Genomic DNA, 22,372 nt, shown 5'->3' on the forward strand with positions numbered 1-22,372 from the left:
CCATGCAGGAATGAACAAGGGGTTTTGATATAGGACCAATGGATTATTTGGGTTAAAGATTTTATGGGAAAATTTAAACACTTGGAGCCAGATCTCCCTGCTTGGCTTGGAGCTGATACAGGCTGCATCCCAAGGGATTACTGGCACATGGGAGTGGCAGTTCGGTGTGCCACCCTTATGCCACCTCTCTGGACACCATTTAACAGGCCCCATCTGGTTTCAGTAGGTGCTGAGCCATCATTTAGGGTCTGCCTAAGGCTTTTTACCTGCAGGGCTGTGTCTGACTCCCTGTATCACACATTTGTCTTGTGGCACATCAAATCTGGGTGTATCTCTGGGGATGTTGTTGTAAAGTTGGAAAATGACATTGTCAACAAAGTTCAGGTGGTGTTGGGGGCATGTGTTCTCATGAACTCTCTTAGCTTATAAAACAGCATTTGGGAGCAGAAAACCACCAAAACCCAAACCTCTCTGCACTTCTGTGTGATTATCAATGTCCTGTCCTTTGATCCCCTCCCAAAGAGCAGGAATGATTCTCATGGTGGGAGAATACAGGTCAAAATTCCATTTTTTCCCTGAGTCACGATCATCCTGCACCTCAGAGGAAGGCAAAGCTGGCTGGCACAAGCAGGGACAGCAGTGGCTGACAGCCTGATGCTTTGCCCTCTAGGTTTTTGGGGAAGGAGAAGGGATTATAATGATAAAAAACTGTATAATCACTGAAAACAGCCATTTCTTAGCACCTACCCATGCTTCCCATGGGCCTGGGGGTGCGAGAGGATGAAAGGGAGAGGCAGTGACAGTGAGGCCTGAATGTCCCATGCCTTTGTTCCAGAAATTCTGTATTTAGCTGTGGTGCAGGTCAGGGCAGGATGTGGCTGTGAGCGGTTTGAAGAGAATAGCACATTTTTTCTTTGAATTGTACAACCCCTGACAGAGCAATCCCTGTCTAGAACCCTGAAGAGAGCCTGGCTTGTTCCTGGGTACATGATGGAGAATTGTTTAATTGCTGGGATTGTTTAAGGATAATTCACATCATGGTGCTCAGGACATTTCCTCTAAGAAACACACTCCAACACTAATAGCCTTCTTAAAATGCTATTTTTGAGCCTCCTGAAGGGTTCCCTGGATGTTAAAAGAAAGAAAATCAATTGTAAGGTTAATTTTAATTTGCAGATTGAATGTACATTTTGATTGACCTGTTTGTGTGGTAGAAAGTGAATCTTACCCTCAAAAAAGTGATAATCTGTATGCAAAAAAAAAATCAGGCTGTTTCTCTGAGAAGCTGTATGATTTTTACCTCCTCACAGTAACGTTTGACCCCCATGGTCATTTCTACGCTACGACTCTTAATTTTAATTTTCTGCTCTAAGATAATAAAACAAGAGATGTCCATTGTCAAGTACAACTCCCCTCAGTAATTTAATTTAGAGTGATTAAAGAAGGACAGTTCTTTCATAATCTTTTGGGAAGGACAGATGTAACTCCTCTTACCATGTATCAGCCTGGATTTAATCCTCCCTACACTTCCTAGGATGCAGAATGTTCCTGGATCCATGGAAAACTCCTTTAAAATAATTGAGAGTTGGAGATGATGAAACAATTGGCATTGGCAGGATCATGGCAGAAAATTAGGGCCTGATGGGTGAACTCCTGGAAGCTCTTTTGGCCTAGTTTATTCAAATCCATCTCTGATCCCTTTTTTCATGAAGTTTTAAAATGGGTATTTCCATTTGCACGTTTTTTAATTTCATGGCAAAATGCCATTGTGGACACACCTTTAAGTATTCAGTAGAAGAAATTTGAGTGTTGCAGAAATTATGTGGGCTTTGTTGCCATTACACTAAAATTCCACAGAGGAAGAAACTCTTTTTAATAGTTCTTTTCCCAACCATCCAGTAACTCCGCAGTGGGAATAAAATTCTTTTCCAAGTGCTTTATGTTAGTTCACAGAATCTGTGAGTTAAGATTCAGAGCTGATGTAAATTGATTTCCTCTGATGCCTGTGCTGATTTATTTCAGCATGGATTTATTTTGATGATTTTAGCATAGATTATCACTGCACAGAGACTCTCATATTCCTGTACCATTTTCCCTCTAGACATTTGCAGGATATAAATTTAGACATATATATGTTCCTTTAACATGAAGTAAGTTTTTGCAGCCAAGAGCCTCACAAGAAGTGCTGCAGCAGCTGGGCAGGAAGGGCTGATGATAATCTGGGCCAATACTCCCCCAAATACCTGAAGCCTGAGGATGGGTCAGGGACACTCTTTCCCTTTATTAGCATTGATTAGACAGTGCTCAGTGATGTGACAACTTTAATTTTATCCTGTTCAGCCCCCTGTGTGCATTAAGAGACCTGTGGAAGACAAAGTGCATCAGCATTATCTAGAAATCCCATCACGTCTCAAAATATCCTAGCACTGCTGTAGGGCAGCAGGGCTGGATGCAGCCCTGCCAGGATTTAACGAGGAAGTTCAATTCTCGTCTTTTAACAAAGTACCCAACTCCTGCCCCTGACATTTCATGAATAGTTACTTTTCTTCATTTAACTTGTGGGGGAATTTATGCAGAAACTAGAGATTTACCAGAGGAATTAGTCAGAGAATCATGGAATGGTCTGGGTTGGAAAGAACCTTAAAGTTCATCCAATTCCAACCCCCTGCCATGGGCAGGGACACCTTCCACTGGACCAGATTGCTCCAAGCTCTATCAGAACCAACCAAAAAGATACACTTAAGTAATTCCAGGTTGTTCCCCACTTGTTCTCATCCCAACAATGTCCATTAGCTCGTCTCCTCTCTCCTCTCCTCTCCTCTCCTCTCCTCTCCTCTCCTCTCCTCTCCTCTCCTCTCCTCTCCTCTCCTCTCCTCTCCTCTCCTCTCCTCTCCTCTCCTCTCCTCTCCTCTCCTCTCCTCTCCTCTCCTCTCCTCTCCTCTCCTCTCCTCTCCTCTCCTCTCCTCTCCTCTCCTCTCCTCCCCTCCCCTCCCCTCCCCTCCCCTCCCCTCCCCTCCCCTCTCCTCTGAGATTATACAATAGGCAATTTCCATTCCTCACCTTTTTTTTAGCAAAGCTAAATAAACCAGTTTGCAACTACAGTAATTTAAAAATTATGTATTTTGACAACGTTTTAGCTCATTGTTAAAAGCAAAGAAAATTGGGGCATATCAGTGTGCTGTAATGGAGCTAAGAGACATGCTTGGGAGCTCAATTCTGGTCCTAAATCATCAAAGTTTTAAAAATTTGCTGCTGTGTAGATGTTGTATTTTCAACAACTGTGGTTTTCCAGCCCTTTAATCTCTGAATTTACTTCATTCTGTATCACTTAGGTTCTTGCAACAAGGTGATGAGAAAGACAAGCTAAGTGTCACCTGAAGATTGGTTATTGCTTTCTGACCCTAGTCACTGCTGGATCCAAGTTATGGAATATATGATTATGGAATATCCAGTGCTCAAGAACTGCTGCTCTGAATTAAGCCCATGTTTCAGTAGGAAGCCTTTTTAATATAAAAAAAGAAAAACTGAAATAGGTTTGTTTGGGCAGCTGAGATGGGCTCTAGGTGTGTTGGTGATCCACTGCCTAAGGCCTGGGTGCCAGCTCCCAACCTTGGGCAGTGTGTGATTCCTCTCTGGTACTCTCCTACCTACAAATAAAAGGCATGGAACCATTCAGACATTAAACTTAAGAGGAAAACAAACATCAAAGAGAAAAAAAAAGGAACAGTTGCACTATCTAAATTTAGAGACCTGATGTAGGTGCCATGTTCTGAGCAAAAATATGCTAAGGTTTCAAATCTTCTTCAAGCACACATCAGAGGCTCAGGATAACTCATTCAGGGTTGTCTAGTCTAATAATTAAATCAAAATAAACCCTACAGGCTGACAAATTAATAATTTTGTCACTGCCATAATAAGACACTTTTTCATTTGTTGCTACTTGGATATTAACTGATTGACACATCAGCTCCTTAAATGTTGTGTGATAGCCTACCTATACCCAGGAAAAACTACTTCCCTATATTCCTTAGAGCTTCCTGTGAATAAATGAACATAAAAGGTCCTGGTAGAAGTCTGTTTGAATAGATGTTGTCTTTATAATGTTTTATTGCTCTCCTAGACCAAAGGTTTCATTTCTTACTGGCTGTGCATGGTGTGTTTGGATATGCAGAGATCACAATTTCATGGCAGGCAAAGATGCTGTTTGTGTGATGTGAAATTCATCATGAGTGAGGGAAGGTAAGTCTTTGATCATTAATTATTAGTTATAATCTTCAAGCAGAAGTGAATCTGTGGCATTGAGTTCTCAAAAAATTGTGTTGTACCTTACCCCAGAACAGCTGATGTCAGAGGAGCCTGTTTGGCCATGGATCCCACCACCTTTCCCTGCACTGAGACAAGTGCACTGTAAACAATGAGGAGATATTTATGCCATTTAATGCATTTCTTTCCTTGAAGTACCAGCTTATGGAGTTCAGGGACTGAGAAATTTGACTCCAAGTGTGACTGAAACATGGAACACGGAGTTGGCAGCACTGGAGTAGTAAGGAATGGCCCAAGGGACCATGGAGAGGACCCCCACGCCTGGGTGCGTAGCTCTGAGCCCACATTTCCCTGGCACTAAGGTTTCAGGTTAGTGACCAGAGGAGTCTGGGGGGGTTGGATCTGGGCTGGATTTCCTGGACGAGGTGTGGGAGAAGGCAGACTGGGAAAACAAAGTGTCGGGAGTGGCTTCAAATTTTCATTCCCTCCCCCCTCCACCCCCCCGCCAATTTGCTAATTGGGAGCGCCAGGAAGGGGTGGGGTAGGACAAAGATCGAAAGCAGCGAGTTCCCCACCGGGCATCCTCCGCTCTTTTCGTGCGGGGGCTCGGATGGAGGGCTGTTCGCAGCCCCGGGAATGGGGGATGGTTCCCGCTCCTCCCGGGATGGGGTACAGCCTCAGTGGGGGATGCATGGGGGTGTCCGCACACCTGGGAATAGTTCCTTCTCCTCCCGGGGGATCTCGCAGCCCCGGCAGGGAATAAAACGGGGTGTTCGCATCCCCCGAAGGGGTCATTTCGCAGAGCCCCGCGGCTGCCCCGCCCAGCGGTGCAGCTTACTAACCCGGGGCCCCCGGGACGCGTTTCGGTGAGAGCGGGGGGCCGGCCGGGCGGTGCCTGGCGTATCCCGATGGATTCCGGTTCGTGTATCCCGAGATGATTTCCCGAGACGTCCTGACGCCTTCCCGGTCCGCGACGCTGCTCCCGCGCCCGCCGCCGGGAGCGCGCAGCCCTTCTCACCGCTCATTTACATTCCGCGCGTCCCCCGCTCTCCCATTGGGTGGAGGCCGCCGTTGATTTGCATCCCGGCGGGCACTCAGCCAATGGCGCGGCGCGCCGGACGGACGGGGCCCGGCAGGGGCGGGGGCCGCATGCGCACCTCCCGCCCCGCTGCGGGGGCTGGGCCGGGCTTGGCTGGGCTGGGCTGGGCTGGGCTTTGCCGGGGCTGGGCCGGGCTGGGCTGGGCCGGGCTCCGGGCACAGGGAAGAAAGGGAGGCGCGCAGGGTTGGCTGCTTCTCCCGTTCCTGCCATTGCGGAGAGCCGATCACCTCTCGCGTAGCGCCGCGCCCCCCTCCCCTCGCGCTCCTCTTCCCTGGATCGCAGTGATTTGGCCTCGGGGGATTTATTTTTGTTCTGTTTTTTTCTGGTGTGGTTTTTTGTTTGTTTGGTTGGTTTTTTTTGTTTGTTTTTTTTTTTTTTCCTTGATCTACACACTGGTGAAGGGGAGATCGCGGAGCAGTTGCTGCGCGGGAGACAATAGCGGTGCAGCAGCCGCCGCGCTTCTCTTTAAAAAAAAAAAATAACATTATTGAATAAATACATCGGGGGTTGATTTCCCAAGATGTCTTATCAGGGGAAGAAAAATATTCCGCGGATCACGGTGAGTGGAGCGCAGGGGAATAGCGGCGGGGAAGGGGGAGGGGTGCGCGGAGATGGAGCCCTTTGTGTGTCGGAGCGATGCGGGGCTGGGGCAGGATAATGGGATCAGGGATAATGCGGCGCTTCCTGTGCTGCAGCGCCGGGGGGGCCGGGGTCGGCGGAGCTGAGCCCCGGCCGGGGGCGGATTCAGCGGCATCGCCCCGCGGCAGCGCCGTGCCGGCCCCGGGAGAACATCGGGGACCCCCGCTCGGGCGCTCGGCGCCCTCGGGTTGTGCCCGGGGAGGGGTCCCAACCCTCGGGCTGTGCCCGGAGGGGCTCTCCCAGCCCTCGGAGTGTGCCTAGGAGGGGATCGGTGCCTTCCCGGGGGCTCCATCCCCGCCCGCCCCAGCCCGGCGAAGGGCGGCGCCGGGCGAGGGCATCAGCTCGAGACCCCAGTCCCCGCCGGGCTGGCGCTGGGGATTTTCCAGGATAGCCTTTTCTTCGCCAGGAAGCTTCTGGCAAGGCGCAGGTTTCGATGCGGTCTTGGGGGAGCAGGAAAGGAGCCGTTATATAAACCCCTCCCTCGGTCTCCTTGTTGTGGGAGCCGATGTAGGGCAGGTATTGCAGATCCAAGGGTACCAACTTTTGGTTACGTAAGATATCCTCGACTAACGGGCTGCTGGAGCCGCTTATTTTTTTGGACACAGGAGTTTTTCGTCCTTGGCAGCGGTTCCTCACCTTCCCCACGGACACACCCTTCCCCATCCTCCTTCCTCATCATCGGGGGCAGGAAAAGGAGCTCCGAAACGGGGCTTTGACGTGTCGGGTTTGGGCAGGAGTCGCTGGATTGTACAATTGCAGTGTTTAAGGAAGGGAGAGGATGTGCAAAATGGTTATTGATAAATCGAGCATCCTTCTTTTTTTAAATTATTTTTTCTCTGGAAAGGGGAGTCACTTTCCCTCCAAGAGTCCAATGGTAAAGAGTTTAAAAAGCTGCCTCTGTTTAAAGGGCGATGGAGGTTCCTGCTGAATCCCTGTCATGGGCCAGGAGTAGCATGACGCATTTTTTCTTCTGGCTGAACGGTCTGATTTATGTTCTGTGCACCCAATCTTCCTGCAAAGGAGTAGGAAAAATCAGATTCTGCTTCTGTTTGCTGTTGTGCAAACCTGAGATTATCAACCAAGGCTAAAGCTGGAAAAAGGAGGATAATGGATGTGTGGCTGCCCTGATTTTGCTGCTGAATAGACACAGATTTGGTGGCAGGCCCTCGCAGGGATGTGAGCTTTGTGTGCTTTTGTCTCCGGGATGGTTGAGGTGAGCAGGAGGATTCGTCCTGATCTCAGAGCCTTCTCAAGAGCCCAGCAGCAGCCCTGCTTACTGCCAGAAGCATCATTAAAATGCTCCAGGCTGCGTTTTTGTCGCCATTTTATATATATTTTTTCCCTTCTTCTTCCCTAATTGATGCCCAGTGTGTGAGGACTTGGGCTGTTGGTGACATCCATGGCCAGGCTTTCCCATTTTAATGGCACGAGAAGCCTGCAGTGGAGGTGGGCATCAATACTGCAGTATTTCTGGAAATGGTAAACATGTAGGACAGTTTGCTGGAGAGGCTGGTATTGAAAGACAAGTGGGTTTTTCACACCCCACATTTATTCACTCAGGTTTATTGGCATTTGCAGCAGCTCCTAAATTTAAATTTTGAGGGTTTCTTTGTATTTGAAATCAGTAGCATTTTCCAGGGGAACTCTCCATTGCAGCAGGAGGAGGAAGGAGAAGTAGAAAGGGAGGGAGAGGGACTTAACATCTCCTAGATGTTAAGCAGTGATACAAAAGATGGATATAATGGTATAAATCAGTATCTGATGCAATTCATGGAGCCCTTTTGGTGTTAAAAGAGCTGTGTCAGTTGAGAATTGGGTGCTCCAACTCTTCAGCTTTATTATGAGGAATTTGGGAAAATGCCCGATTGTTCCTTCTGTTCAACGAATGGAGTTGGCACTTCAAAATCAGGGCCCTGAGCACCATCGTCATTGTTTTATATGTATTTCTCTATAAATTCTTACATATATTTTCTGTAAGTCCATGGCACCTCTGAGTTAAATGTCTAGCTTTTGATTTCCCCAGCCTTTGCCTGTGCTGGTATTGCTTTGTTCTCTTTCAAAGGTGTTTCTGTGAGAAGGGAGAAAAGAATCAGAGTAAGTACAAGCGCAGATCTGAGGGCCAAAGGTGTGGTTTAAACCAAAGATTCACAGCATGTATGTGCTTTGCTTTAAATATTCATCTGCTGTAAAAATGCATCTGTGATGTGGGGAATGAAGGAACCAGGGGGATGTAGCAGCCAGACACGTTTAACTCTCCTCCCCATCAGGAGCTCTGCAGTGAGTTTGACTCTTGTTTATGACTACTGCAAGAAAAAAAAAAAAAAAACAAAAACCAAAAGCCAACATTTGTTTGTGACCTAAAATCTTGCAGAAGCAAGCTGTAACCTGGGCTGGGTTAAAATCGCGCTGCCTGATAGCTGCCTTTTTATAATTGCCTTCCTGTTCCTGCCAAACTGACTTATAATTTGAGGAAATTTTAATAACCGTTTTGTATATCCTTCCCTTAACCCTAATTTGCTAAATACGTGCGTATATTCCATCTGGTTCTGCAGTGGTGCTCTGGATCCACTGCATCGAAACATCACTGAAGTGGACCAAAGGAGTTTGTTTGTGTTGTGTAACCCCTGGCAACAGACTTTTGGGCCATTTCCCTGACAGCAATTGACTCACGTTGAGCCAAACAGTGACTCCACTGTGTGGATGCATATAGGAAATTTTGCGTATGACCAAGGCAGAAAGAAATAAGAGATGTGGTTCTAACACATCCCTCCAAGTGTTATTTAGTGCTGCTGCTGCAGGTGGTGGTGGCAGGCTTCAGGTAGGAGTGAAGCTGCCAGAGTAGATAAGATCACTGGAACCCACCTCTTTCCTCATTCTGATTTTTTTCTTTTTTTTTGGCTCATCAGTGATGAAAGGCCTTGCAGATGAAATAAAGCATTTTATCTTTCCAGTTGAAAGTGCAGCAGTTGACTTGTGTTTTGATGTGTGCTGGTGAATAATGTAGAGGTTGTTGCCTTCCCTCCTCTTTCATCTCTGGAGTGACACTGCAGACTGTCAGCTCTCCCATTGAATAATTGTGGCTTGTGCTGTGCTTCTTTTGTTGTAGAGCGATCGTCTTTTGATCAAAGGTGGTAAAATAGTTAATGACGACCAGTCCTTCTATGCAGACATTTACATGGAGGATGGGTTGATAAAGTAAGTGAAGCCTCATCGTGGGACTGGGTATGTACAGAAATGCATTGCAGATTGACTGGAATAGCTTAATCTCGAAGAGATCTATTAAATTACAGTGAAAAATGAATATTTCCATGTCTATCCTTGTGTTTAATGAAGGAGCTTTAAAAGCAGGGTATTGAATAAATAAACAACTGGGCCCAAACCCTGCTGGCTCCAAGGAGGTACTTACATGTGCTTAATTTTAGCCATGAGAGCAGCCCCATGCTGAGATGACACATGTGTTTGAAGTTATCTGTGCTGTAAAGTTTCACTGAGTTATGACTTCAGATATTTTGAATTCAGAGTTCAGCGTCCTAACCCAATTCTCTTTTAGGCTTGGAGGCTGGACTTAGGTGACCTCTGGAAGTCTCTTACAGTGCTGATTTGTCTGGGTCTGTGATGCAGAGATCACTCCAACCCCCCTTCAAGTAAAAAAGGACCCTGTAGTGGAAGAGGTTCAGACCTCTTTCTGTGTTTTCAGGCCTGGAACATGTGTTCCTGGCATATTAAATGTGTTACGGATTTCTTTGGAAAATTACTCCTAGGAAAAAACAGACCAGCCAGAGGTTACAAACAAGGAATTTTCCTGTTCTGGCTAAACAGTCAGCACATGTGCTTTTTTAATCAAGGTTAAAAGTTAAAGGAGCCAGCCAGAGACAGCTAATTAATTGCATCCACTACTGCACTGCTAAAAATAGGTCTGTGAAGTGTTGGACTGGAGAGACCTCTGAGGGTCTCACCAGGAATTTGGTGACCAATATCTGCTTGAATTTATGTTTGTGTAGAGACTCTGTAATACTTGCATATGAGAGGAAGGTAGAAAATAAAGAAGCAAAAATTCTTTCAGTGTTCCCAAACCAATGGTAACATTGAAACTGCTGTTAGAGAGCTGGAATCAAGTGCTGAGCTGCTGCTTTAAAAAGTCCAGCCCCAGGAAAGCTGTGTTGGGTGCAGTGATTATCCATGACCTGCGCAGCCCCTTCCAGAGGGGTTCCTTCTTTTCCTTCCTTTAATGTTGTCCCAAAGTCCTGAAGGAATTGCACACTTAACTCACCGTTATGCAACTGCTTCCACAGGAAGACTAAAACACTCTCAGCCCTGTGTGTGCTGATCCTGTGCCCTGCTTTATATGGAAAAAGACAACTGCAGCTAGGCTAAGTAGCACAGGGGTGTTTGTTTACAGGCTGCTTACCTGAGTGTGCCTGACCTGCTTCTCAAAACCTCTTTCCCCAGGCAAATAGGAGAGAACTTGATCGTGCCAGGGGGAGTGAAAACTATCGAGGCCCATGGCAGGATGGTGATTCCTGGAGGGATCGACGTCCACACCCGGTTCCAGATGCCAGAGCAGGGGATGACATCTGCTGATGATTTCTTCCAAGGGACCAAGGCTGCATTGGCTGGAGGCACCACAATGATCAGTAAGTGCCTGCTTTCCTCTTCCAGCAAAGCTGGGCTTTTCTCTTTCCCAGATAAGAACAGAAGCTGTGGGAGTCACCTTGTTCTAGACCAGTGGGTGATGTCTGGCCAGGTTGCTGGGAAAAGCTTGTGGGAATAGGGGTGGAAAAGCAGGACTCCAGGATTTCCCCATCTTGCAGTTGTCACTCATTTAATTTGTCTTCCCTTGCTTGTGGGGTGACTTCAGGTTTTTGGGTCTGCTCCTGCTGGAACCAGTGAGCTCTGTGACATCTGGCTTCAGACTGAGGAGCAGATCCCCCACATTCCTATGCCTTGGTCCCTTGTCTGTGGAGAGATATCTATTGTGTTTCTCACACCCAGAAGCCTGATGCCAGTGTTCAGCATGCCTTTGAAAACTGGGCCACTTATTTCAGGATCTGCTTTAGCCACCAAGATTTTTGTTAGTGTAGCTCTGCTTGGGCTCATCTCCTCCTTTGGAGAAAGAGAGGAATTGTGAAGTGAAGATACCTCAAAATAAAAAAGACAGACTGACTGTTGTGCTGGCAGCAGGATTAAGATACTTTGGGTGTTCCCTTCCGTCTCTAAAATGCCTCAGGAATAACTTCCAGGCTATCTGTCCCTGCTTATGATGGCCACAGGATCTTAAAACTCCACAAGCAAGTCAAAAGCTTGTAACTTTGAGCCAGAGGAAAAAACCAAACCCCTCTGTTTGTTGCAGGGCAGCTGATCAGGTGTAAAAATCTACCATGGTGTCCCAGGCTCTGTTGCTGCTTGTGGGAATGAGGGATAAGGGTGTGAAGTGATCCAAAATCTGAGCATCTCACAGTCTTTCATGTACTCTCAGGTGCTGCCGTTCCACAGGATGGGAGTTCAGGTACAGAGAAATAAAAGAAGCTGATTCAGAGCATGTATTAGTGTCTATTGTCCAGTCCATGGGTATAAAGAGTTCTTAGGCACAGCCAGGAACCAGCTTAACTCTCCTCAGTTCAAACCAAGCTGTGCATGGACTGGAACATCCTCATCTCCCAGAGCATGACTGTGAGCAGTCCTTGATCCCTGGCCTGGTGGGTGGACTTGAACTGATTGACAGGAGGCTGGAAGTAGGTCTTAGTCTGATGCTTCAAAGAAATAAAATAACTTGGGAAATTATTTTTCATAACATTATCACTTCAGCGTGTGAGGTTTGTGTCTGAAGATAATCTCACCCACACAGGGGATGTGGCTGTGGATGGTCCCTTTGTGCACATTAATACCCAGTTCTCCTTCAAGTCTTTGCTGTCAACTTAAATCAATAGCATTGAAATGGCTTTTTATGTTCAGTCTCAGTTCATTGACTTAGTTTCGTTGGTTGTTCCTTTGTTAGAGTACCTGGTTCACACTTGATTTATCTTTTTGTTCTTCCTTGTTAAGTTGAATTAGATCAAAATAACATTCTCTGTCATCTGCATGTGACCTTTCAGCAGCACTGTTCCCCACAGTGGCACTTTTTGAAAGTAGAAATTGGTTTGGCAAATTTTTTTTGGAGTAGCCCTTTACTTTGGTTGCCTCATTTTACCTCTGCATAGCTTCCTGCTTCAGAAATCCTTTATGTGCATAAATATGTATTGCCTTTATGGGTGAATACCTCACTAATGGTAATGTATCATTTTTCTGAGTTAGGGAGGTGGAAGGAGAATACCCCGTTTTACAGTTTCTCCTTTTACAGCTATGAATGTAAACACAATTTGGATTATGACCATGGGCAAGCCATTTACAGGAAGCTAGGGATTAAACTTGACCATCTTGAGTATCTCAGATTAAGACACCAAAATACAAAGTCATCTCTGAATAACAAAAAAAAAAAAATCTTCCTGAGACTGCAGCAAGGACTAATTGGACTAAATAGGATGATGGTGAGACATTTCTGATGGGTGGGAATCAGCAACTGGAGCAGTGGAAAGCAGGATGAATGATCCAGAGTAGACTTCAAAGCTTCAGTGCCTCTGCCCTGTGACAGCTCAGCTGTTTCTCTGAGCAAAATTACAGCATTTGGAAAAGTTCTTCCACAGTGAAGCTCTGGTGAACACTCTCTTGGTGGGTAGCCCTTGGGCTTCACCAGAGCAGGTGGGAGTTGTGGTGGATGGCAATATTTTTTCTCTTATGATTAACAGGACAATATTTAGTGAGCTGGATTCACAATATCACAAATTGCAGCCTGAAAATGACACTCTCATTGTATGTTTTAAATGCTGGGATTTGCAAAGGGAATCTGCTCCTCCCATGGACTTGTATCCAGCTGTGTCTCTGTTCTTCAGTCTTTTTTAGGAAAAAACACTTCTTTCTGGATTTGAGATTTGTGGAAAAAAACACCCAATATCCTCATATCCTAATGAGGATATTGGGTGTTTTTTTCCACAAATCTCAAATCCAGAAAGAAGTGTGTTTGTATGATTTATTTACAAATACCTTTACTCCATCTGTTTCTCTGCTTTATGCAAAACCCTCACTTTGGGCACACAAACAGCTTCCTCAGCTTCACGCTTCAATTTATTTCACATTTTTGTGCTGGAGGGCACTTTAAGGTTGTTTACTTTACAATCATTTTAGGGAAATATTTGTTTTGCATGCAGTTTTCAGTGAAATTGAACCAGGAACCTTGTATAGACTTCCACTGGTGGTTGGTTTATAAAAATTGTGGGCAAAATTCTGACTTTGTTGAATTTTGGCATCAATCTGCATTGCCAGGAGTTCACCTGGAGGATCTGCTTTGGTGAACCTCATTTTCAGGTCAGAACAAATTCCATGTTGCCCCTTTAATTCTCATGGCAGACACATCCAAGGAATGCACAGGAATGTAACCTGTTGTTTCCAAGCCCTGTCCTCATTTGCTTGTTCCTCTCTAAATTCATCTGTGCAGCATCAGGGAGGGGGAATCAGATGGATCCTGGTGTCAAATGGAACAGTTGTGTGGATTTTGTGGCACCAGGGGAAATTTATCCTGGTGTGAAGCAGATCTAGCTCCAATCCAGGGCTTCCCAGCCGATCAGGGGAAAGGCGCTGGGGGTGAGGATCCAAATCTGCCCTTTTGTCTCTCTTTCCCTTGCTTTCCTGACCCCTCCCTAGGTTGCTCAGGAGTTAGGGCTGATTGCTTTTTCTGCTGGCTCCCCTGAGGCCATCTGAGCAGGAATTCCAGCTATGATCCTTCTGTCTCTCCCCTCTGCAGTGCCAAAGGCAAAGTTCCAGCTGACTTTGCTAACGGAGGAAAAACCGGAGTTGGTTTTGCCTGAAATGACGTATTGTGATATCTTTGTTTTTCTGCAGTGACAATTTGCACAGTCCTTTTCTTGGTCCCCACCTTATAAAAATATTGGTGTGGGTATGTTAGCTGAAAAACCCTCCCTCTGGGTTTTAGGATAACATTGCTCTGGGAGAAAAACTTGGATTCTTGCCCTTTTGAAATGTCAGAATGCAGTGTTTGGGCATTAAGTTGAAAGGAGAATTCCAGAATGCTCTGCAGAGAATTTTGATGGAGAGAGGAGTATTAAATATGCTCCAACCTGTTCTGGTTGCTTCCCTAAACTTCCCTGTATTCCATGAAAAGAGAACAGTCCTTCCAGAGTTTTGGAAAAGAACTCTGTGTGAAGTTGCCCTCTCCAAGAGGCTAAAGTTTTGGTGAGCTAAAAATGGCATTTTTCATAGACTCACAAACCATCCTGAGTTTCAAGGGATGATCCCCAAGGATCACCAAAGCCCAATGCCTGGCTCTGCACAAGACACACCTATTTTTGAGCCCCTGTTTTCACAACCTGAGCTTGGTTAATACCCCAGGAAATAATCCAGTCCCTGGAGCTGTTAGAGGAGGAAGAATCCCTGCTAGGAACAGGGTGGCCTCTCGGAACCTGTTGATGGTTTGGTTGCTGATTAACTGTGGTGGGTGAAATCCCCATCAAAATCAGTGGAAAAACTCCCCCTGATTTGAGCAGTGGCAGGATTACCTCTCTCTGCTCCCAGCCCTGCAGAAGGGATGAGAAAGTTAAGCTCTGTATATTTACTGGCTCTCTGATCCCTGAGCCTGTTTAATGTCCCAGTGAGAACTCCATCCATCCAGGCCAGCTCCCACACACATTTGGGCCCCTCCTCCCAGACTCTGCTTCTTCTCTGGCATCTGCTGTCCTTGGGTGGAATCTCTTGCTGACATTGCCTCTCTTGACTCAGTCAACCACTGTTATAATCATAGAGAGAAATTACAGTGAGAGAAATGATAGCTTTTTCTGGCCTGGTGGCTTGGAAGCCAGCAGCCTTTTGAACTCGAGTAGCAGTTATCCTAATGACATGGGGAGGGAAGGCTGGGGAGGGGAGCCTGTGTATCTTGGGAAGTTCAGGAAATGAAGGGGAGCCTCACATTGGCTGCTGTTGGCTCCCTAATTCCTGACCCTGCTATTAAAGAATTCCTGTGGGCAGCTTGGCAGGGGTTTGAGCAGGGTTTGAGCTGCCCAGCCATAATCAAACTCAAAGTGAGGTGACACCAGGTCTCCCAGGTCATTCTGAAGATCACCACCTTGCTGGAAGGAGATGTTTCTAGTCAGGAATGATTCCTCACCTCTTGGGTTTTGATCGAAGTGTGACAGAGAATGCCCCAAAGGAGATCAGACTCTGTGATAGTCTCAGCTTAAAGTGGGGCTTAGACAGGAGGGTGTGGGGTGGTATTTAAACCCACCCAGTGGAGATTAAATCCTATTCTACCTAACTGGGGCTGCATTTATTTTGTATTATCAGGGTTAGTCTTCTGCTGGTCTAGAGTCTAAATGGTGAGAGGAAGAGGAGGGAAGCAGAGACAGAAGGAAGTGACAGTAGTGGTGAGGCAGGGACTTGTGGCCAAGCTGGAATTATAAAACCAAGTGTTTTGCATCCAAGAGCAGCGACCACAGAGCTGCTGTGTCTCCCCAGGTCCCTGGCTGTGTGTACACAGCACGGCATTGTTCCACAGGCAGCAGCCCCAGTTTGTTTCTCTTTGCACCCAGAGATGAAAGAGGAACTGTGCACTGGGACCAGCCCTGCAGACGGGCTGCCTTGGCTCTGGAAGATGTTTCTCTTCCTGGCAGCAGTTCTTCTTCCCCAAAGAAATGTTTAATTCTCTAGAAACATAGTGAAAATGTCCACACATTACTGGGAATTTCTATGAGTGGGAATCCGTGCTCTCTCTGAATGGAATAATGGCATAGCCACATAGAGGTGCAGAGTCCCTCCTGCCCTGTCCCTCCTCTCTCCAGCTCCCTTTGATCCTTTTTACACCCCCAAAACCAGCCTTGGCCCTCATTCACCCTAAATCTCTTTGCTTTACCAGCTTCCAGCTTCCTGCTGCTGTGTTTGTACCTTTCATTCAGGGCAGGCTTAAAATCTGTAATGAGAAAGTGGGGCTGTAAGCAGAGCTGGGCAGTTCCCTGGTGTGAGCTCCTCTTCCTGAGCTTTTAAACCCCTCTAAGTCCATTAGGCTCTGCCTGCAGTGGATTGTGCAGCCTCTGTCTGGGGCTTGCTCCGCTCCCAGCATCCCAGCAGTGCTGGATGGGATCCCCCATTGTTCTGGTGGGAATTCCAGCAGGGACTCTTGGGGATCTGCCAAGTCCTTGATGTCCCTTGCCAGAGAGCGCAGGAGGAAACAGCTGTGCAGACCTCAGATGTGTTGTGTGTTTCTGTGTGTGCTGAGGGGGCATTTTTTGACCCTTTGGGCTGTAGCTATTGTTTGCCACCTCTCTGTGCTGTGAGGAACAGGCTCCTGTGAGGAGCACACAGGGACTCAGGAACTGTGTAGCTGTGCCCAGGGTGATGCAGGAGACCTGTGGTGTGGTGAGGTGTTTAATGCTGGCTATCACATACTCAGCTGGGCCATCATCCCCCCTCAGTGCTGAAAGGTGAAATCACTTGCCCTGGTGTTGGGCTGGAGTCCTGTGAAACCTCTGCAGTCTAGCCTGGCTTGTTTTTGAGTCAATCAGAAGATTTTTCCCTATTTTCCCATCTTTTCCTTCCCTGCTGGAGATCCTGCTCCTTGCTCCTCTCCCATCCTTCTGCCTTTTGGTAGCACTGATTTTTTTTTTTTTAAAGAGCAGGTGAGGAGTCCCTTTCTCCATTTGCTTTGACCCATTCTGCTCCAGCTGCTCCCTGTGCAGGAAGGAGGGGATGGAATCAATTCCATGCATGCTGGAGCTGGGTTTAGTTCTGAACACACAAGTACTGGAGTGTCAGCAGTTCTTACAGTGCAGATGTGACTGACCTAGATTTTTCCATGCATCCAAAAAGAGGGATTTATTTCAGGAGAAATTAACCTATGTTGTCTGTTGATGCAATAGCACTTAATGCCTCTTATTCCATTTAATGCTGGGGATCAATGATGCTGCTTTCCCACTGCATGGGGAAGAATTCTTTTGCTTGAAGAGCTGCTTTGAAGTGCTTTTCTTACAGAATCACAGAATGGTTTGGGTTGGAAGGGACCTTAAAGATCATCTTGTTCCATCCTCTGCCATGGGCAGAGTACCTTCCACTATGCAGGTTGTTCCAAGCCCTGTCGAGCCTGTCCTTAAACACTTCCAGGGATGAGGAACCTGAGCCAGGGCCTCATCACTCTTATAATAAAGTATTTCTTCCTAATACATAATTTAAACCTGCCCTCCTTCTGCTTAAGGCCACCCCCCTTGTCCTATGACTACATGCCCTTGTGAAAAGTCCCAAAAATCCCAAATTCTTGCTTTCATTGTCCAGCGTTCTCATCCCCAAGTTCCAGGCCTTAGAGATGACACGGAAGAGCCAGTGGATCTCTCTGATGTACTGTTTCTCACCCAGCCGCTTACATCAATGGAAAATGTACTTGATGTTTTCGTGGGGGCAAGTGTAAAAGTTGGCTCCTCCAGGTCTGCTGTGGATGGAAAAAAAATCTTAAAAAATAAAATGAAATTATCCACCTCGCTTCATATAACATTAGCTGCTTGTGATAGGTTGTCAGAGCATGTGTGTTAAACCTTGCTAGATAAAGTGTCTTAATGTCTTGGTTTGAAAAGACAGGAGTCTGTGAAGGAAGGCAAGGGCCTCCTGTGAAGTGGAAAAGGTAAACCCCTTCCCTCCAAATTACCGCAATTTTAAAATAAAAAGGCTCTCAGGCAAAGATATGGGAAGAACAGTTCTTTACTAAGAAAAAACTAAATTTAAAAAAAATGTAATTAATATAAACAAAACTACTGATAGAGTCAGAAACCTGACACCCTGAGGAGTCAGGGTGTTGGTGATAGTCCAGTTAAATGGTGGCCGCTCCTCCTGGAGTGGCAGATTAAATGCTGCTGAAGTGGTGATCCTGTAGAAGGATGTAGTTTTTTCTGAAGGTCTGGTGATAGAGTAGATGGGCCTGGTCTTCCTCTGGGAATCCAGTGGGGAAGAAGCTACTCTTATGGGAATCCAGCGGAGAGGCCGTTCTGATGTTCCAAGAAATGCTGATTTTATGCAGGTAGGGATGCTTGGCTCCTCCCTCTGGGTGGAGCATCTCACAATGGGATGATGTAACTTTCTCAGTCATGCAGTGAGCCATTCAATGGCCCATTAACAGAAGATTTCCCCCCCCCCCCCCCCCCAGGGAGACATTGTTCTTGGAAGAGATAAGAAAACTGCCCGACTTAACAGAAGATATCTGCCCCACCTCCGACTGATGGCAAATAGAATATATGCTTATCTTACAAGTCAGGACACTTAATAATCACTTTCAAGTTTTGACAAGGTCTTCAAGGAAGCAGCAGCAGGAAGTAGTGCCTCCAGCTCTTTTCTTGGCCTGTTTTTCTGGCCAGGGAATTTTCGCCTCCCCACCAAGTGTTCAACACTTTTGCCTTCCTGTGAGCTTGATTCAGCAGAAAATGCCCTGGTCAGGCAGGACCTTTCAGCTCTCCACGTTAGAAACTAGCTCTGTATGCCATGGGAGGGAAGCAGATGGAGCCTGAAAGAAGCAAAGGCTGTAACCAACTGCAGGATTCCCCACTTGGGATGGATTTGGAGTGCTGCCTGTGGAGTAGGATTTGATGTCTTTGATCAGCAGAGCCTTTTTTCCCTCTTTCCTTCAGCCCTGGTACCTTTAGAGTTCGTAGATCCCATCTGTTTCTTAGAAACTGGATTTAAAAAAAATCTTTCTGGTGAGAGGGAGAATTGCTTGAGGAATACAAATGAGCTCCTCCTGTCTGGCACACTTTAATCGCACTGAGGAACTGCCAGTTGTTAGCAGCTTGGGGCTGTGCCTGCATCTTTTCATAGCCCTCACTCCCATGGAAGCCCTGTGCATTTGCAAGGAATGCAGGGACAGACATTTACAAGTTATGGCTTCTGGGAGAACTCTTTTTTTCCCTTAGTACCCTGCAGCTGGTGTTGGGACCCTATCTGTGACAGTGGGAATGTCATTCCATTTCTCCATGCTGCTTGCTGGCTATCTATTATAGGAGGTGGCTTTGTTGCTGAGGGGTTGTGGTTTTAATTCAAACTAATTAAGCTCACCTAGAGCCTCATATCATAAGTAAAAAATTATATTTTTATGAAGAGCTACCTGAGAAGATGGTGTGGGCAACACTGGAAGTAAGGAGATAATCCCTGTCCCTCCCACTTGGTATCTGCAGATCCAGAGGAAAGTGCTTTTGGCTTCCCATTGTAGGTAAAAGAAGGAACTTGTAGATTTCACATGCAAATATTAACTGGGAGATGCTTTGGTTGGTTTTCAGAACCCACCAAAAAGGGCTCAGCTTTTGGAAGCTTCTCTTTCAGCCACTTGTCTGAGTGTGTTTCCACCATATTGCTTTTGTCCCTGGAAGCAGCTACGTATGTGCAGCATGGATATTTTTGGAATCTGGGGAGCTCGATGGTAGTGTTTTACATATGAATGAAATTCCCTGGCACAGCTTCCAAGCAGCAGGAGCTGGGGAAGGAGTTCCTGGAGAACCCTCCCAAATTATTGCACAGCCCTGAGTTGGTGGAGGGAAGGGGAGAAGCTCCCAAACAACAACACCCTGAGTGGTTTGTGCCTCCAAACTGGGGTTCTTTGTGGGCCTGGCAAGATTCCAGACTTCTTGAAAAGCCAGGAAGGCCCGTTCAGCATCTAGGGGCTGTGTCACAGGATTCTCTATTCAAATATTCCAATATTGCTTCAAGAAAATCTCATTCCAGAGTGGCTATCAGTTAATGATACTTTACCAGGCTTTTCTTTACTTCAGATAAGATTTCTGAGGATTAGTATCAATGTCCCAAGAGAAGAGTTTGGCTACTGATGGGCTACAAAGGACCTTTCAGCCTGATGGGCAGAGACTCTTTCCACTGTGAATGGAAAAAGTTTTGGAAAGCCTTTGTAGTGCAGCTGAGAAAAATGTAGGCGTGCAGTGTGTTCTTAAAAGTAGAATTAGGCCATGGAACCAGGACCAGAGTTGAGGACTCTGAACCAGTCAGTCCTCCTGCAATGCAAACACTCTGTCATAAAGGGGAAGGTGGCAGCTGTATGGAGCAACTCCCACTGAGCCATCCTGCCCAGATCCAGGGGCAATTCTGGCTGTTCATGGAATCCCAGAATGATTTGGGCTGGAAGGGATTTTAAAGTCCATCCAGTTCCACCCCCTGCCATGGGCAGAGACACCTCCCACTATCCCAGGTTGCTCCGACCCCTGTCCAGCCTGGCCTTGGACAGGGATGGGGCAGCCACAGCTTTTCTGGGCAACGTGTGCCAGGGCCTCTCCACCCTTATGGTAAAGAATTTCCTTCTAATACCATGTTTGAGACAGGAAATTAAGCCGAGGTGTAGAAAGCAACAGTTGTCCCTAAAGACTTGGTGCATGGAAAAAACAAAAGTTAGAGCTTGTGTGTAGGAATTTTCCAAACCAGTTTGCCGCAGGATGGGTGTCTCTCTTTGGCTGGGTAGCTCAAGTGCTGCCCAGGAGTGATGCTTTGTGCCCCAAACCTTGGATTCTTCACAGGTCTAGGAAGACACCAGACAGCTTGTGAGGCCAGGCTGGGCTGGCTCAGAGCTGGAGGAGGAAGTTCAGCAGCAGGGGAACATGCCACAGGAGTCTCTATTTAAACTGGGGATAATCTAGTTAGGACCTCCCACAGATTAATGATTTCAGGAAGCACAAGAGCTAATTTGTAGGCAATATCAGTGCCACAGAGTGGAGGGAACACCTGCAGATGGGCAAGTGTGGTCAGGAAATGGCTGTGTGAGGGGTGGATGTGCTGCTTGATCCTTGTCCTTTGGTGGAAACCAGGTTCTGCTGCGCCTCCCACCAGCTTTTCTCCATTAACACAGGAACATTTAGGTCTGATTCAGCCCTCACTTCTTTGCCTGAAGTTGTGTGTGAGGCTTGTCAGTGGTTTGAGTGGGAACAGGATGGGGACTGCCGCTATTGTAGCAGAAGTGGCTGTGGTTTGGTGGTGATGGGTGACAACTTCCTCCTTGGAACATGATGTCACCTTGTCACAGTCATGAGGAGAGGAAGTGTCTGGTCCTCATCCAGGCAGGGGAGACGTTTATTTTACAAATACAGGGTTTTTCTTTTCCCCAATTCTCTCACAAGCTGTATTAATAGAAAGTGCTTTTATAAAATCAGAGCTCTTCACATTTAGTTTATATCGGGGAGGGGAGGCAACCAACTTTTCTAATCCCAAACACACAAAGCCCACTCAGAACCACCACAAATTTCCATTGTAAAAACTGGCATCCTGCAGTCGTGTTCCTCTTCATCTCTCCATCTTCATCCTGAGACAGCCCCAGGCCATGAAATGAAGGTGAGAATCCAAAACTTGGTGATAACAATGCCAATGCAGAACTGTTCCATGTTCCCAGAGAGTGAAAAAAGCCTAAGGGGCAGGACACATCTCCAGTGACCTGAGAGGGACAGAGCTGGCTCATGGCACGTGATCTTTTGTCCTCCTGTGTCTGATCTTGTCCCTTGGATGTGTTATTAATTCTCGTGTTTTGTCTTGACTTGAAAATCATGGCTACAAACCGAGGGGTTTTTTTTCCATTTCAGTCCCTCAAGGTTTACAGACCAATTCATTTTGAAGCCTTTGAAGTCCTGTGTGCTCTTTTCATTGCCTTCAAGTGTGGAGTAATGCTTAAAAGAAAGAATAAATCTTGGAACCACTTACTTACATGTCTCTTTTGAGCTTGGTTCCCCTCCCTCTCTGCCATGGTGACCTCCTGAGATACAATAAATGCACTATGAACCTGTACTGGGAAGAGATGCAGCCTTTTTTTTTTTTATCTGACCATAATATGCTGCCATGGCACCTGCTGGGGAGAGTTATTAATTACTGTGTAAATTCTTTATGTTTGTGTCCAGCCAGCCTCAAATTGTTAATTGAATTTTGGATGTAATCAGCCAAAAGGGCAACTGAAATATCTGTATGACATCAGTGAGGGAATAAGGGAATGTTGTGTTCTAAAAATGAAATCAGTGGAGCACGGATGTGTCTGATTCTTCTGACTCTGGTCCAGCGTCTGATTTCTCTGCATCAGGTCTTATAAATTGGATCTGAACTGACAGAAAACAACATGTGATGTCATTTAGGCTGCCTTTACTATTAGTTTGGCAGGCATGTACAGGAGAACAGTCCTTAGGTAGTTGTATTAGCACCTGTGCAGGGCTATAACTCTTCAGAATAATCTCTTTATTCCAGTATCTTTTCTTGAGGGAAGGGGGCAGCAGGGAGGGAACAAGAATAAAATACTTTGGGAATAAATCGCCACAAATACACAGA

General features: G+C 46.4%; 1 protein-coding gene across 4 annotated transcripts in view; it reads left to right on the plus strand.

Annotated features, from left to right (window-relative positions):
• DPYSL2 (dihydropyrimidinase like 2) overlaps positions 1-22,372 on the plus strand; it is a 56,256-nt gene that overhangs the window by 5,300 nt on the left and 28,584 nt on the right. For 2 of the 4 annotated variants that reach the window (XM_053966536.1, XM_053966537.1), the window contains exons 1-3: positions 5,524-5,921; positions 9,108-9,196; positions 10,451-10,635. In XM_053966536.1, the coding sequence (XP_053822511.1) occupies positions 5,883-5,921; positions 9,108-9,196; positions 10,451-10,635 (313 nt within the window). In that variant the 5' untranslated portion in view covers positions 5,524-5,882. Of the gene's footprint in view, positions 1-5,523; positions 5,922-9,107; positions 9,197-10,450; positions 10,636-22,372 lie in introns of those variants that run through there. The other 2 variants (XM_053966534.1, XM_053966538.1) reach the window with 2 other exon arrangements.

The sequence above is a fragment of the Vidua chalybeata genome, chromosome 28, assembly GCF_026979565.1.
Source record: "Vidua chalybeata isolate OUT-0048 chromosome 28, bVidCha1 merged haplotype, whole genome shotgun sequence".
Lineage (NCBI taxonomy): Eukaryota > Metazoa > Chordata > Aves > Passeriformes > Viduidae > Vidua > Vidua chalybeata.